Raw genomic sequence first — 15,838 nt, forward strand, 5'->3', positions numbered from 1 at the left:
CATGCTTTTTTTTAAAAAAGAGGGAAGTGGGTGTTGGAACAAAGCTGCTGATTGTTTGCTGATCAGGGAGAGAGGTAAGGGACACTAGAGATAAAGGAAGCTACCTGGGAGGGGGGGAGGTAAAGACAGCAAACTTGCAAAGGGGAGAAACAGGAAGACTAAAGCAATAAGGAGAGAAATTAGAAGAAAAGGAGGAGCAAAAAACTGTTCCAGCTAAGGAAAAGACACAAAGGCAATCAAGAGGGAAGGGAGTGTTGAAAGGAAACAGCTGATCGGTGGGATCGGAAGAGAGATAAGGGACACTAGCGGAGGCTGCCGGGGGGGGGTAAAAGCCCATGGATCCTCAGGATTTTTACATTGGGTCACCCCAAATTCACCCCCAAATTCACCATCAGGTCACATAGCATGTCCATGGCTACAGCCTGCACCAAAAAAATCATGCACCCACTGTTACGTAGGGCTGCAATGGCGCAAAAAAACGTGGTTACAAAGCACAGATCCACATGGGTACTCAGGATTTGTGCATTGGGTCACCCCAAATTCACCATCAGATCACATGTCTGTGGCCACAGCATGAACCACAAAAATCATACATCCACTGTTTCGTTCATAATATTTTTTTTCTTGTTTTCCTCCTCTAAAAACTAGGTGCGTCTTATGGTCAGGTGCATCTTATGGAGCAAAAAATATGGTAAATGGTGACATGGCCTCTTCCCCACACCCCCAGGAATTACCAGTTCAGGTACTGGGAAGGACTGGGCAAGATGCCATCCAAAACCAGTTTGAAATCTGTATCATGATATCAGTTTCATAGTTTTTAACCTAGCAATATATTGCGAATCATGAGGTGTGTATGTACGTGCTATGCAAAAATCACAATGTGGGGGAAACCATGAAACCAGCCAATGTTTCTACATAGCTCCATTCTCAGTTCAGACATTGTGATATACAGTACTTTTTTCTAGAAAAAGAGGTGCCAGAACTCAACATGAACACCTCCCTTGTTCTCTTATAACGGCAATGGTGCCCACCTGAGAAGTGCCAGAACTGAGTTCCAACGAGTTCCAACTGGGGGGGGGGGGGAAGCACTGGTGAGATATCAATATATCACGAGGTTTAGCTGGTGATATATCACAATGTTGAAAACCAGGTATCACCCAGCTCTAATGTAGTCATACCTTGGAAGCCGAACGCCTTGGCACCCGTAAGTTTTGGCTCCCAAACACCGCAAACCTGTAAGTGAGTGTTCTGGTTTGCAAATGTTCTTTGGAACCTGAACGTCTGGTGTGGTTTCTGCGGCTTCCGATTGGCTGCAGGAGCTTCCTGCAGCCAATCGGCAGCCACGCCTTGGTTTCCAAACATTTTGGAAGTTGAAGGGACTTCCGGAACGGATTCCATTCGACTTCCGAGGTATGACTGTACTGAGAAGGCCCTGCTCCAAGCCACCACCAAATCTCACCTCTGGAAAGGAGGGGACTATGAGCCCATTTCCCTGCCAATCTCAGAGGACAGGGAGGAACAGTCTGTGACCTCGGCCATGTACTTACTCCCACTCCTTCCGCCTCGCCTGCGGCGTGCTCTGCATCTTGTGGGCTTCGTGCGCCTTGATGATATCCCGCTGTTCAATCAGGCCCCCTCGCCGACGCTTGATGACTTCTGGGCTCACGGGGATGAGTTGACTCTGCCCCACATCCAACGTGCTGCCGCCCTCCAACCCCAAACTGGATTCCCTCTCCTGGGAGCGCAGTTCGTAGAGGCCGTCGAAGCTGGTGGTGCGTGAGACGAGCGTGTCCGTCAAGGTCTCCGGCTCCAGCAGGCTGCACGACTGAGCGGGCTGCATCAAACCCAGCCGGTGCTTCCGCCATGCTTCTTCCTCCGGCAGGGCCAGCATGCACCTCTGCGAGTCGCTGTCCAGTTCAGGGCTGCCGCCAGGAGGGTAAGAGCCTGATTCGGGGAGCATGTGAGCACTGAGAGAGCATGTGCCAAGGCTGAACATCATGGACGCCGCTGCAGAACATCACTCTAGGGACAAGGAACAGAAGGACAAGAAAAGTTACCAGCAGGCTTCTTTCTGGGACCTGTTTTGAGCGGGGGGGGGGGGGTGATTCAGGTTGCAGAACTGGAAGTGGACGCTGCCTTCTTTATAAATTGTGTCCCTCAAAAAATATCAACACAAAGCAGAAAAATAACCATGGATCAAGGCCCTGTTGGGTTGAAATGCCACAGTCATTACACAGCACCTCCAGTAAAGGTAAAGGGACCCCTGACCGTTAGGTCCAGTCATGGCCGAATCTGGGGTTGCAGTGCTCATCTCGCTTTATTGGCTGAGGGAGCCGGCATACAGCTTCTGGGTCATGTGGCCAGCATGGCTAAGCCACTTCTGGCGAACCAGAGCAGCGCACAGAAACGCCATTTACCTTCCTGCCAGAGCAGTACCTATTTATCTACTTGCACTGGCATGCTTTTGAACTGCTAGGTTGTCAGGAGCTGGGACCGAGCAACAGGAGCTCACCCCGTCGTGGGGATTCGAACTGCTACCTTCTGATCGGCAAGTCCTAGGCTCCGTGGTTTAACCCACAGTGCCACCTGTGTCCCTAGCACCTTCAGTAGGGTCATATAAATTGTTCTCTAGCCTGCAAGGGTTAGGAAAGGACATACATAGGTTCAGACACACACACACACACACCATCCCACAAATGTAGTTGAGCACAGAATTTGTATCCCATGTCCCATGTTTTGCATGCAGAAGAGGTCAAGTTCAATCCCCTGGCATCTCACCAGAGTACTGCATGCTCTAGTTATCTCCCGCTTGGACTACTGCAATGCGCTCTACGTGGGACTACCTTTGAAGGTGACCAGGAAACTACAATTAATTCAGAAGGTGGCAGCTAGACTGGTGACTGGGAGTGGCCCCTGAGACCATATAACATCGTTCCTGAAATACCTACATTGGCTCCGAGTACATTTCTGCAAGTTTCAACTCAGAAAGCAGTATTCAGTCGTCAGTACCACGCGTACCAAAAGGAATGATTGAGAAAATAAGAAATAGGGGCACAGGGCAGATTTTGTCCTTACTCAGCACACCACATCACCAAAACCTGCCCCTGCACCCATGGGGCAAGCAAGAAGCATTATCAATGGAAATGTCGTATATTATCATTTATAGAGCAAGTTGCTTCCTCGTGGGACTATGTATGGCTCCTTCAAGTCAACAGCACCTACAGCTTTTACTCCTCCAATTAAGTTATCTGGAGGAACGCTGTCTACCAAGAGGGAGGAATAAACAGATTATGGCACACCAACCTCCTATCAGGATTCAGTGAATTTGCGAAGGGATTATGTGGCCTGGATCACACCTTCTTCCCACCAGAACCACAAAAAACACCTCTGTACATCCCGCTGTAAGTTTTCTGCACCTGATGAATGGCAGGATTTTCCAACTCTCTGAGAGAGGTGACCCAGTGAGTTCAATAGCCTTTTCTAACATGGTTTGGGGTGGGAGTGGGGAGAAAACGGATCTGTGGGAGCTGAACTGAATCTTATCAGATGTGTTTTTGTGCTTAAGTGAGCTTCAATTCCGTGGGTGAGACAGGAGTTTCGGAAGGCAGAGCCACAGAATGACGATAGGCAGGGGGAATAATCTGTACACAATACAATCCAAATATGGGTCAAGCAAAATTGTGGATAAACCCTAGTTTAGGTCCATTAAACATAGCTGGATACAGCTTATCATCATCACCACCACCGTTAATAAGTCATAAGGTGATTAGCATGTCATCTTCCAATTATCAGAAATGACAAAAATTTAGCTGGGGGAGGCAAAGGGTGGGGCCGCAGACCCCCTGGGTGTGTTCCACAGACCCCTAATTGTGAACCAATGATCTAGTCCAGCCCCTTGCAGTGCAGGAATATGCAGCTGCCCCATATGGGTTTCGAACCTGCAACCAACAATCTAAGCAGTTGAGCTACCCTTTCTCCCATGCTTCCATAGACAGCCCCAACACAGGTGGAGTCCTCTGTTGATGCAAAACTTTTATATATATATATAAAAATAAGCACCCTACAATAAAGAGTTCCAGCACTGAGCATATAAATTCAGTTTGATGAAGTGGTCAGTTAAATCAGGCAACCTGGAACAAAACTTTCCTAACGTTTCCCAGCGATAGTTGCTTACTCCCTTACTGGTGCCTCTCTGCTCACTGACACAAACCCTTTCCGACGTAGCAAAGTTACCTTAAACGTTGAAAGGTGCAAGATAGTATCTCAAGCAGTAGGTGGTGCTGTACCTCAAGATACAAAACTCTCCCCGTTACCTGCAGCGTTTGTTTTGGTTCTTGTGTGCTGTGGGATCTCATCCCCCCACCTGAGCACATTTGCAAGGACAACACTGTTAATGAGTCAGCAAGTTTCGGAAGGAAGTGGGACAGAATGACTCTTTGTGGCATTTGAGTAGATTTTTAATGCAATGGAGTAAGGAGCAAGGAGCATGAATCTAGCAGGACTCCTCTGAGCAATAAGGCAGCTTTCCACCAAAGGAAGCCATGGAACTAAACCAGATCAGCCATAGGGTCTGACTAGCTCCTCTGCATGAAGACCAGAAGGCTGCTGGTTCTAGTCCCAGGTTGTATCTGCAGGTGGGTGGAATGCAGTCCAGGAATTCCCTGGCAGACAACACAATGCAGGAAAGGTTACTTAGAAGTTTGAGGGTGCTGGGTGCTGCCATAGTCTGTTTCCCAACGTGTAGAGATGGGCAGAACAGCCCCAAAGGCCTCACAACCTTTTTGGTAGAATGAAATGTCACCACTCTCAGGAGCCTCATCAGCTAACTTGACATCCCACCCCTGTTTATCTTTCAGACATCCAGTCTGCACATTTTAGCATGTGGAATCAGGAGTCATTGTAAAAAAGGGTGGCTCCTAACTTCACCCAAAAGCACAAGTGGTACAAAACCCAAAGGATAACGCTGATATGCCCATCTCACTGTCACCACTTTTACTGTCTATTAGGTAATGCCTAGGGATGCTCCACTGGTGAGGAAGGAAGCTTATCGTACTGATGTCCCTTTGCGGTATCTTCATCATGAAAAAGCTCATTCAGAGGCTCAGCCTCCCTTCTTCCCCAAAGCAACCACTGGGAGGAGAGGGAGGAATGAGGGAGGTGGTCAACCCACAATTTGAGCAGTGCCATTTTTAACTCCCCCTTAATCCTGCTGTTGGGACGTGGGTGGCGCTGTGGTCTAAACCACAGAGCCTAGGACTTGCCAATCAGAAGGTCAGCGGTTCGAATCCCCGCAACGGGGTGAGCTCCTGTTGCTCAGTACCTGCTCCTGCCAACCTAGCAGTTCGAAAACACGTCAAAGTGCAAGTAGATAAATACAGTGGTGCACCGCAAGACGAATGCCTAGCAAGGCGGAAAACCCGCTAGACGAAAGGGTTTTCCATTTTGGAGGTGCTTCACAAAATGAATTTCCTATGGGCTTGCTTCGCAAGACGAAAATGTCTTGCGAGTTCCTGCGGGGGTTTTTTCCTCCCCCCCCCTTTTTCCCAAGCCGCTAAGCCGCTTAACAGCTGATCCGCTAAACCGCTTAACAGCTGATCCGCTAAGCCGCTAAGCCGCTTATCAGCTGACCCGCTAAGCTGCTAAGCCGCTAAGCCGCTTATCAGCTGATCCGCTAAGCCCGCTAAGCCGCTAATAGCGCTAATCCGCTAAGCCGCTAATGGGCTTGCTTTGCAAGTCAAAAAATCGTATTGCGAGGCACCACTGTAGGTACCACTCTGGTGGGAAAGTAAACGGCGTTTCTGTGTGCTGGTCTGGTTTGCCAGAAGCAGCTTAGTCCTGCTGGCCACATGACCCGGAAGCTGCATGCCGGCTCCCTCGGCCAATAAAGCGAGATGAGCACTGCAACCCCAGAGTTGGTCACGACTGGACCTAATGGTCAGGGGTCCCTTTACCCTTTACCTAATCCTGCTGCATTATCAGCCACAAAGCAGTACACTTTAGCACTGTGGTGGTGGGGTGTTATTGTTTCAAGCGTGGTTCCACAGGGCTAGCCAGGTCCCTCGTTTCATCTCTACAGAAAAGAATCAACAGACACAAAGATGACACCATGAATTGCAGTATTCAAAAAAACTGCAGGGAGGGGGGTGGCGCAACACTTTGACTGCCCAGGACACTCCAAAAAATGACCGCCTTCAGGTCAGTTGCAAAGAAACTGCCAAAGGGAACTGCTGAATTTCAACAGATCAAGAAGCTGGGCGCTATCACTTGTTGATTGAATTGGTACAACTGTTTGTGTCAATTGCCTTGCCTATGCCAGGATGTCTGCATTATCAACAAGCGTTTTGCTAATTGCCCTTGTTAGCTCCATAATTCCTACTCCCTCTGTATTTTCTGCAATTCATTTCTCTTTGACCTCACCATTTACAGTTCCCATGCCAAAAAATAGCCCCTTTCATACCTATACAGTGGTACCTCGGGTTAAGAACTTAATTCATTCCGGAGGTCTGTTCTTAACCTGAAAATGTTCTTAACCTGAGGTACCACTTTAGCTAATGGGGCCTCCCACTGCCACTGTGCAATTTCTGTTCTCATCATGAAGCAAAGTTCTTAACCCGAGGTAATATTTCTGGGTTAGTGGAGTCTGTAACCTGAAGCATTTGTAACCTGAAGCGTCTGTAACCTGAGGTACCACTGTACTTGTAACTCATGAATTTAAAGAAGTGGACCATGCTCCATAGAAGCTTATGCTATAATAGGTTTGTTAGACTTTAAGGAGACACAAGTCTACTTTTTCATATTTGTTGTGGTTGTTGGGTGGGGGCGATCATAACTTTATATTGCTTCTTGTGTTAATATGGGTTTGTTATTTTTGTAGATGTCTGCTAGGCGGTATCCGCCTTTGGCTTGCCAGGTTTTCATCTGGAGGCTTTGTGCTGCATGGTGGAATAGTAGGTAGTGTGCCAGGGGGTTAGTGGGGATGGGGTTGGGGACAGTCTCCCTGCTTCTTCCTTCCATGCTTAAAGCATGGCCTGTGTGAATGTGTTTAGTGTTGTGGGGATTTTCCTCAGCTTGTTTGGGAGGAATGGGCATGCTGTGGTGGAGATATTTTCGATTACGTCTCTCTCCAGGTGTACCCAACGTTTTGTCTCGCCTTCTAGAATGTATGGGATTATGTGGCGCACTTGGTTGGCGATGTAATATAGTTCTATGCTGGGGACTCCCCACCCTCCCACTGAGGAGGGAAGGTGTAGGTATTTGGGGTTTATTCTTGGGGGATTTGTGAGGGAAGATAAACGAGTGTAGTTTTTCTCCCCCTGTCATTTGCGGAGTTGGGCTAGGGGGATCCAGATTGGGAGGGTTTGGAACGTTTGGGAGGGTTTGAAAGTATGTTTCCGAGCACAATTCAAAGTGTTGGTGCTGGCCTTTAAAGCCCTAAATGGCCTCGGCCCAGTATACCTGAAGGAGCATCTCCATCCCCATTGTTCAGCCCGGACACTGAGGTCCAGCTCCAAGGGCCTTCTGGCGGTTCCCTCAACATGAGAAGTGAAGTTACAGGGAACCAGGCAGAGGACCTTCTCGGTAGTGGCGCCTGCCCTGTGGAACACCCTCCCACCAGATGTCAAAGAAATAAATAACTATCTGACGTTTAGAAGACATCCGAAGGCAGCCCTGTTTAGGGAAGTTTTTGATGTTTGATCTTTTATTATATTTTTAATCTTTTGCTGGAAGCCACCCAGAGTGGCTGGGGAAACCCAGCCAGATGGGCGGGGTATAAATAATACATTACAGTGGTACCTCGGGTTACATACGCTTCAGGTTACAGACTCCGCTAACCCAGAAATAGTACCTCGGATTAAGAACTTTGCTTCAGGATGAGAACAGAAATCATGCTCCGGCGGCACGGCAGCAGCAGGAGGCCCCATTAGCTAAAGTGATGCTTCAGGTTAAAAACAGTTTCAGGTTAAGAACGGACCTCTGGAACGAATTAAGTACTTAACCGGAGTATCAATGTATTATTATTATTATTGGAATAGGTAGGTTAATTTTTGGAAGGTGACCACTAATGGTGTGCTAAAAGTGCCTCCCCATGTTCACACTGCTATCCCCCCCCCACATACCCGAATATGCCAGAGACTTCCCCAACCCTGCCAGAGGCAAAAGTTGTGAATCATTCTTTCCCAGAACACAGCTGAAAGAGGGAGTTGCAGCAGCAAGAAGAAAGGACAGGACAATATAATTGCACCCGCTGCTTACCCAGTGTGGCCGAGGGGGTAATAAAGAGCTGGAGATGGAAACCCACAATCTAGCACAGCAGTAGCTCCTCTTTAAAGCAGGCAGAGCCCTGCTAAGTTCTCTCCTCCGTGCTAGAATTCTGGGGCATGCCAGGAAGCAGTTAAAGAACAGCTGCATCGCCTGCCAAAAGGAACACTCTGAGCATCTTCAGGCTTAGCTGTCAAAGCCCATAAAGGATTAATGATGCTGTCTTGTTATCTACAGGAGACAATTGGCAGAGGGTCTGAGAGAGGCACCACCACCTTTCTTGTGTAAGAGACACCCCGCGTAGCGGCAGAAGTTAAAACAGTTTCAGCACCATCTGCATTTCTTAGCCAGATGCCGGAAGGGGAGAGAAACACAAGAAAGGCAGCCTGGTGTATTTCTGAACCACTTCAAATTGACTGGAGCAATGACAGTGGTTCGGAGCTGGCTGAAGCAACAAAACGGCCTCGGTGGATGCAAAGGTCCAGTGGGCCACGGCCAAATTTGAAACAAGGCCATGCGGCATTGTGAAATTGCACCTACTTGCGTTGGCACAGAGAATGCAGCTGGAGCTGCAAACTGGGCATGTGATGAAGCAACAACAGCCAAGATAAAATGGACTTGGAAGAGGGCCACTCCACAATATCCCCTTGCGCTTGTTTGTGTGTGTTGGCCATCAAAGGCAGGTTTTAGCACTCATATTTTCCAATCTGTGCACAGATTATTCACTTTTTGTGCTGTGGGGGTCTGGGGACGGCAACTAGATTATCTGGAGGAACCTAAAAGGTTTTGTGGCAATCTGTCCCTTTGGTGGCAAACCTCAATGTGGCGACTAAGGGGTCCATTGCAAAGAGGGCCTCTCAACACTCATTATGCCATGGGCTAGTTGCAAGTGTCCTTGGTGGACATTAGTCAGCTGACTCGGTACTTAAAGGCAGCTGGCTCCCTCAGTCAGTATTGTGGGGCAGCCCAGCCAGGGCTGCAAAATGGATGTCAAAGATCATGTAATACATTGAAAATTTAAATAAAAAAAATCATTCCAGTAGCACCTTAAAGACCAACTAAGTTAGTTCTTGGTATGAGCTTTCGTGTGCATGCACACTTCTTCAGATACACTGAAACAGAAGTTGCCAGATCCTTCTATATAGTGAGAAGGTGGAGAGGGGTATTATTCAGAAGGGTGGTGGGAATGGGAGATTGGCAGATAGCTGAGATGAGCCTGTTGACGACTCTTAACAACTGTAATAGGTCTTACAGGAAAAGGCAAGGGGTGAGAGGGTGAGAAATGGCTTAGTCATGTATAATGGGATAAGAATCCAATGTCTTTGTTCAAACCAGGTCTCTCCATGGTTTTAAGTTTGGTAATGAGTTGCAATTCTGCAGCTTCTCTTTCCAGTCTATTTCTGAAATTCCTTTGTAGTAAAACAGCTACTTTGAGATCTTGTATAGAATGTCCTGGGAGATTGAAGTGTTCTCCTACTGGTTTCTGTTTTGTGATTCTTGATGTCAGATTTATGTCCGTTTATTCTTTGGCGTAAGGTTTGGCCTGTTTGTCCAATATAGAGAGCTGAAGGACACTGTTGGCATTTGATGGCATACACAATGTTAGACGATGAGCAATTGAATAGTTCCGAGATGGTATGTGTGATGTTGTTGGGGCCAGTAATGGTGTTGTCCGGGTGTATGTGGCAGCAAAGTTGGCATCTGGGTTTATTGCAGGCTCTGGTGCCAGTGTCCGTGTTAAGTCTGGTTGTAGTATTATTGTGGGTTAGGAGTTGTTTAAGATTGGGTGGCTGTCTGTAGGCAATGAAAGGTCTTCCTCCCAGAGCTTGAGAAAGAGGACTGTCATTGTCCAGGAGAGGTTGTAGATCTCTGATGATGTGTTGTACTGTGTCAGGGACCGGGCAGAGGAGGAATGGTGGAGACCACCTCCCCATCCTGACCCTTCCAGGGAGGAGGAAGAGGAAGACAGTATAGATTTACAACAGGGGTTTGAGGGAGGTCGCGGCTCAGAGGCAGATGAGAGGGAAAGTTGGGAAATCATGGGAGAGTCGGAACAACACCCAGCTGACACGTTGTCATTCAAAAGCATTCCAGACCCTCCATCTCCCAGAACCCGGCGAGCCTTGAAAGTAGGAGAGCAAAGAGCTGAAAGACAGAGGGCACATAGCAGCACCCATAGGAGAGATGATGAGAAAGACGAATGAGGAAGTGGGAGAGATGAGGTGGGGTGGAGATTCACTCGGGACAAGGCCATTATCCAAGATGCTGGGTTCTATAGCCTCCCTCTGTAAAGATTGAAATAAAAAAGGACGGTAAGAATCTTTTCCTTGTCTTTATACTTTCCTGGGCAACTAGCTGGGAGCCCCTGACACATGGTGGGAGCAGCAGGTCATGCAGAGCAAAAAGCGTACAGCAGTTGTCTAATAGCAGGTCCAGACACCCAATGGATCCCCAGAATATTGTTTTATGTTGTAATACCATCAGTGGTGAAATATTGCAACAGACCTTTAAGGCCATGGGTGGTTCCAAGCACAAAAATCTGCCAGAGGGTTTCCTTGGTAATTAGAACAAAACGAATTTGGAATTAGCAATATGGGATAATCTGCTTTGGAAAGGAGAAAAGAATTATCAGAAGCTTAGCACACACGTTCACTTTCTGGTCTTTCTCTTTTCTTGCATTCATGTGGCACAGAGCATGTAGAATGGAGCAAGAGTGCTTTAAAGCATCTTGCGAGAACAGAGCTTGGGCCATTTCAATAAGGTTGCAACCCTAAAGACACTTACCAGGGTAAAAGACCCCTTAAAGTCTGAAATATGCAACACATGTTTCTGAACTGAATTCTGAAGTACCGAGGGTATAAGAATAAAATTTACCAGTCTTCAGAGGAGGCCACTCTCTGAATTTCATCGTGCAATGTGACTCCTCCTCAGAAGGAGGCAATCCCAGGGCAGGAAGATTCAGACTGATACAGAATGTACAGGTTCCTCCCAGGAACCTCAATCTCCCCCGTTGAGCAGAATCACCCTCCATCATGCATAGATGCAACAGGCTGTAGGGTTGCTGCTTATGCATTGTCTAAACTGAGAAAATGCATCATCAACAAAGGGGGGGGGTCAAAAGAGGACCCAGAACTGCACAACAGTCATATATGCCAATTTATACATAGAGGTGCAGATTTGGAAATTATTACTGTGCTTTAACAGGAAATACATCTCAGCCTATACATCTCAGCCTTGCGGGAAAGACTGGGATCAGGATTGAGGCTGCTCAGCTTGCTGTCCGTTGCTCACTTGTGGGGGGCCCTGCGCCCCCCGCTCTCCCCTTTTAAGCGTCGCCATTTTTCAGCTGTACTGTCCTCTGATTGTGCTTCGAACAGAGGGCAGGTGACTACTGTTATAAGAATTTTAAGGTCTCAAATATAGCATAAATATTCATAAATGCACACATATCTAAATAAATAAATCATGTGTCTTAAATAATACAGGAGAGCAATCCTGAAGCCCTTTTGACTCTCCCAAAGACCTCAAATATTCCTCTGCACTAAGGGAGGCAAATTGTCTGTTTGCTTATGCATCCTGTCTTAAGGGCATATTTGTGTAGGAATAGGGTGAGCCTGTGACCTGGATTCAGGAACTAAAGTATGAACCATCGCAAAAGAATGGCCAGGCAGCCCAGGTAATGCAATCAGTGACCATTATCAGGTATCCTGGCAGACCGGATTTCTTCTGTAGACCGCCTCCTTCTGTGATGTATGCATGATGATTTTGGGGTGGTCTTTGGCTAAGGGGGTTGGGCAATGTCCAGAGTCCTTAAAGGTTCCTGCACACTTTTGTTCAGGGTCTCCACCCTCCTTGGAAGGAGGGAAGGGAACTCTCTTGCAACAGAAAAATAAATACAGTCATACCTCGTGTTGCGTTCTACTCTTGTTACAGACTTTCAGCTTACAAACGCGGCAAATCCAGAAGTGTTTACTTCTGGGTTCACCACCCACGCATGCACAGAAGCAATCTGCACGCTTCTCACACGTGCAGAAACGCTCGATCGCACCACACACGTGCAGAAGAGGCGCTCTAGTTGCTGACTTTTCAGGGTGCGAACGGCACCCCAAAATGGATTAAGTCCAAAACTAGAGGTACTACTGTATCTGCCCTGCTTTCCACCGGATCCCGCCTCCATCCATTCTTCTCTGCCGATCAAAGACTTAGGGGACTCAGAGTCTCATGGGGAGTTAGGCAGCAAAAGCCAAACCCCAATTTTTACATCACTACCTTAAACTGGGCTGCCTCCCCCTCGAGGAGGGTTCACTCCTTCGGTCTGAAAAGAACCTTTAAATCGCTTAATGGGTTTCCTTCATGCAGCAGCGCATTGGCAGCTCTCCTCAGTCATGGAGCCTGGGAATTACTGAAGAAGTTTTGAATGTTTATGATTACAGCCGAACAGCCAGAATATAATGAAGAAGGGATATCCACCTTCTCCGTTCTGGCTTTCTTAAGTGGCTTTGGAGCAAACATCATTAGCTGCCCAACCAGTAGCAGAACAGATCTGCTTAATCTTGCTTGGATTTTTCACAGACAGATGAACACACAGTCATTTCCATCCTCAAAGATGCAAATCCAGCTTCTTGGGTGAGATTTCTCACATCAAAAGAAGCAACCCTAGGGCAAGATCTAACAGCGTTGGGAAAACAGTGTGCACCCAAAGGCTCATGGCAGAGACAGAGAACCTTTTCCAACCACATTCCCTTCTGGGCTACTTTCTGAAGGCAACATGCCAAAGGTGGGGGAAGACAGAGGCAACTAAAGTGGCCACAACAACGAATAGTTCTGGTGGAACTAATTTGTGGGGGGGGGGACACCTGTATTTCAGTCAAAGAGCATCTGAATGAGTGCCTCCACCCCCATCATTCAGCTCGGACACTGAGGTCCAGATCTGAGGAGCTTCTGGTGGTTCCCTCCCCGTGAAAAGTGAGGTTACAGGGAACCAGGCAGAAGGCCTTCTCAGTGGTGGCGCCCACCCTGTGGAATGCCCTCCCATCAGATGTCAATGAAATAAGCAACTATCTGACTTTTAGAAGACATCTGGAGGCAGCCCTGTTTAGGGAAGTTTAGGGAAGTGAATCCGCAACCTGATTGGCCTACAGGAGAATCCCGGAATTAATCACATGGGACCCATTGTGTAAATAATGTATATAAAGCAGACATTCTGGGGGAACTTCCATTCCTCCTCACCACTATGAGCTGAATAAAGAGCATGAAATCCACTCTCGAGTATATTTCAAGCAAGATGGACCAAAGGCCGGACTCAGTATAAGCTGGCTTCAGGTGTTCCTATGGATTTTGCCTTTGCACAGTAGGCTAGTTCCTACACAGACTCGCACACCCTTTTTTATCCTCCCCCTGGGCAAGGAAGAAGCAGAGTTCCAGGAGACATTTCAGCCAGGCAAAAACTCCCAAGAAGGGTGTGAAGAAGGCCTAGTGAGGGGCATTGCCTAGAGAGAGGTGGGTGGCTGGGGAAAAGTCCTGAGGGCCAGAGAGAGAGGACTGGGCCTGAAAATCCCCATCCCTGGCTTATGAGCTCCCTGCAATATCTGCTTATTTACAAATGCAGGCGGTAGAGAAAAAATAAAAAGAGGTAAAGGACCCCTGGACAGTTAAGTCCAGTCAAAGGCAACTATGGGGTTGCAGCGCTCATCTGGCTTTCAGGCTGAGGGAGCCAGCGTTTGTCCACAGACAGCTTTCCGGGTCATGTGGCCAGCAGGACTAAACTGCTTCTGGCACAACAGGACACCATGACGAGTACCAGAACCCACAGAAACACTGTTTACCTTCCCGCTGCAGTAGTACCTATTTATCTACTTGCACTGGTGTGTTTTCGAACTGCTAGGTTGGCAGGAGCTGGGACAGAGCAACAGGACCTCACTCTGACACGGGGATTTGAACCATTGACCTTCCGATTGGCAAGCCCAAGAGGCTCAGTGGTTTAGACGACAGCACCGCCTGTGTCCCAAGTGCTATAGAGAAGCAGCCAGGCAGCCAGGCAGAAAACGCTGGACATAAAATCACCCTCAGTTCTCCCCAGAGCAAAGAGCAAGACTGCCTGCTCTGGCTTCCTGCACAGCTCCAGAAACTCAACATTTGTCTGCTTTGCTGACTAATCCAAACTGCCAAATAGTTGCTCTCCAACCCTAGCCAAGGAACTGAAGTATTTGCAGCAGCTGGTAGCCACCAGCCACAAGTGTTCATCAGAGCAAACATCTTTCTAGCGACTGAGGCTTATTAAATAAAATATCCAACTATTAACCATACAAAGAGGCCAGAGCAAAAGGCCATTCCTTTGGTTTGCCTGGCCACAAACTAACTCATTCTCTCTCTCTCTCTCTCTCTCTCTCTATATATATATATATATATATGCTTTCGTAGATTTTCACGGGTACAGGAATGCAGGTTTTGGTGTCTTCGGGTGTCTTCCCGTGTAAGAGTCGGGGTGTCTGGGCGACGTTTCGACGAGGTCTCACTCGTCATCTTCAGGCTGGAGCTTTCGGCTTCTTGTTACTGGAACAGAGCAGAATCTGGTGTTTGAGTTCCTATAAATACTGTTGAGGGGTGTGGTGTATAGCCTCCAACGTTCTGGGCAGAGAGGAAGTTCCTAGATTAGTGTGCCTTTTCTTCTTTTGTTCCTTAATTACTTGAGGGATATCTTGAGTGATTTCATGAGTGATATTCTGAATACCACTGGGTGGGTCATTAAGTGTAGATTAGTGGTAAAGCTTTCGTGTCTTGACCTCTTGAGCTTGTGAAGAGTTTTTCTGAGAAGATGGCTGTGCTGCATTTAGTTGTGCTCTGGCTTGGCTTCGTGTATAGGGGCGAGCTGTAATTTTGTGCCTTGTGCCAGCCAGATCTGTGTAGGGATTGCAGGGGGGTGCAGCATCAGGAGGTGCCACTATAGTTTGGCTACTGGATGGAGTCTGTAATATGTCTGTGGAGAGGGTCTGGGTTTGGGTCTGGTGTGGTTGATTGGTGACGGCGTTCTGTGTGCCTCTGGTTCTGGTGTCGGTTTTTGTGGGGAGGGCTAATTTCCAGATGTCAGGCAGGCGGGACGTGTCGTCACGCTTGTTCATGTTGTGAGGGTGTTTCTCTATCTCGATGGCTTCCATGATTATTCTCTTGTGGTGATGTTCCATGTTAAAGAGCAATTTGGAATCTGCAAAATTAATTTCGTGTCCTGTTTCTTTCATGTGTTGGAAAAGAGAGGAAGTTTTTTCTTCTTTTTTGACGGCATTCTTGTGTTCTGCGATACGTGCATTTATTCGTCTGTTTGTTTGTCCAATGTACGTGGCTGGGCAGACTTTGCAGGGTATTTCATAGACCCCTTGGTTTTCGAGCTGGATTTTGTCTTTTGGGTTTCTGAGGATATTGGCTATTTTTTGGTTGGTGCAGAAGGCTGTTTTGATATTGTGTTTATGGAGGATTTTGCTAATTTTGTCTGTAGTGCCCTTGATATAAGGAAGGAGGGCCATGCCATTGTTTTCTTCTGTGTCTTGGTTTTTTGGGGGTGTTTCTTTTTGGATTAGCTTCGTAA

At 47.6% G+C, this 15,838-nt stretch overlaps 1 protein-coding gene across 1 annotated transcript in view; it reads right to left on the reverse strand.

The window, feature by feature from the left end:
• Positions 1 to 15,838, reverse strand: part of LOC309534691 (voltage-dependent R-type calcium channel subunit alpha-1E-like) — a gene marked incomplete at its 3' end in the record, with an annotated part of 186,644 nt that overhangs the window by 82,415 nt on the left and 88,391 nt on the right. The window contains exon 2 of the mRNA XM_082227001.1: positions 1,548 to 2,022. Within this exon, the coding sequence (XP_082083127.1) occupies positions 1,548 to 1,999 (452 nt within the window). The 5' untranslated portion in view covers positions 2,000 to 2,022. The remainder of the gene's footprint in view (positions 1 to 1,547; positions 2,023 to 15,838) is intronic.

Source organism: Podarcis vaucheri (genome assembly GCF_965113315.1).
Source record: "Podarcis vaucheri genome assembly, chromosome: 6".
NCBI classification, from domain to species: domain Eukaryota; kingdom Metazoa; phylum Chordata; class Lepidosauria; order Squamata; family Lacertidae; genus Podarcis; species Podarcis vaucheri.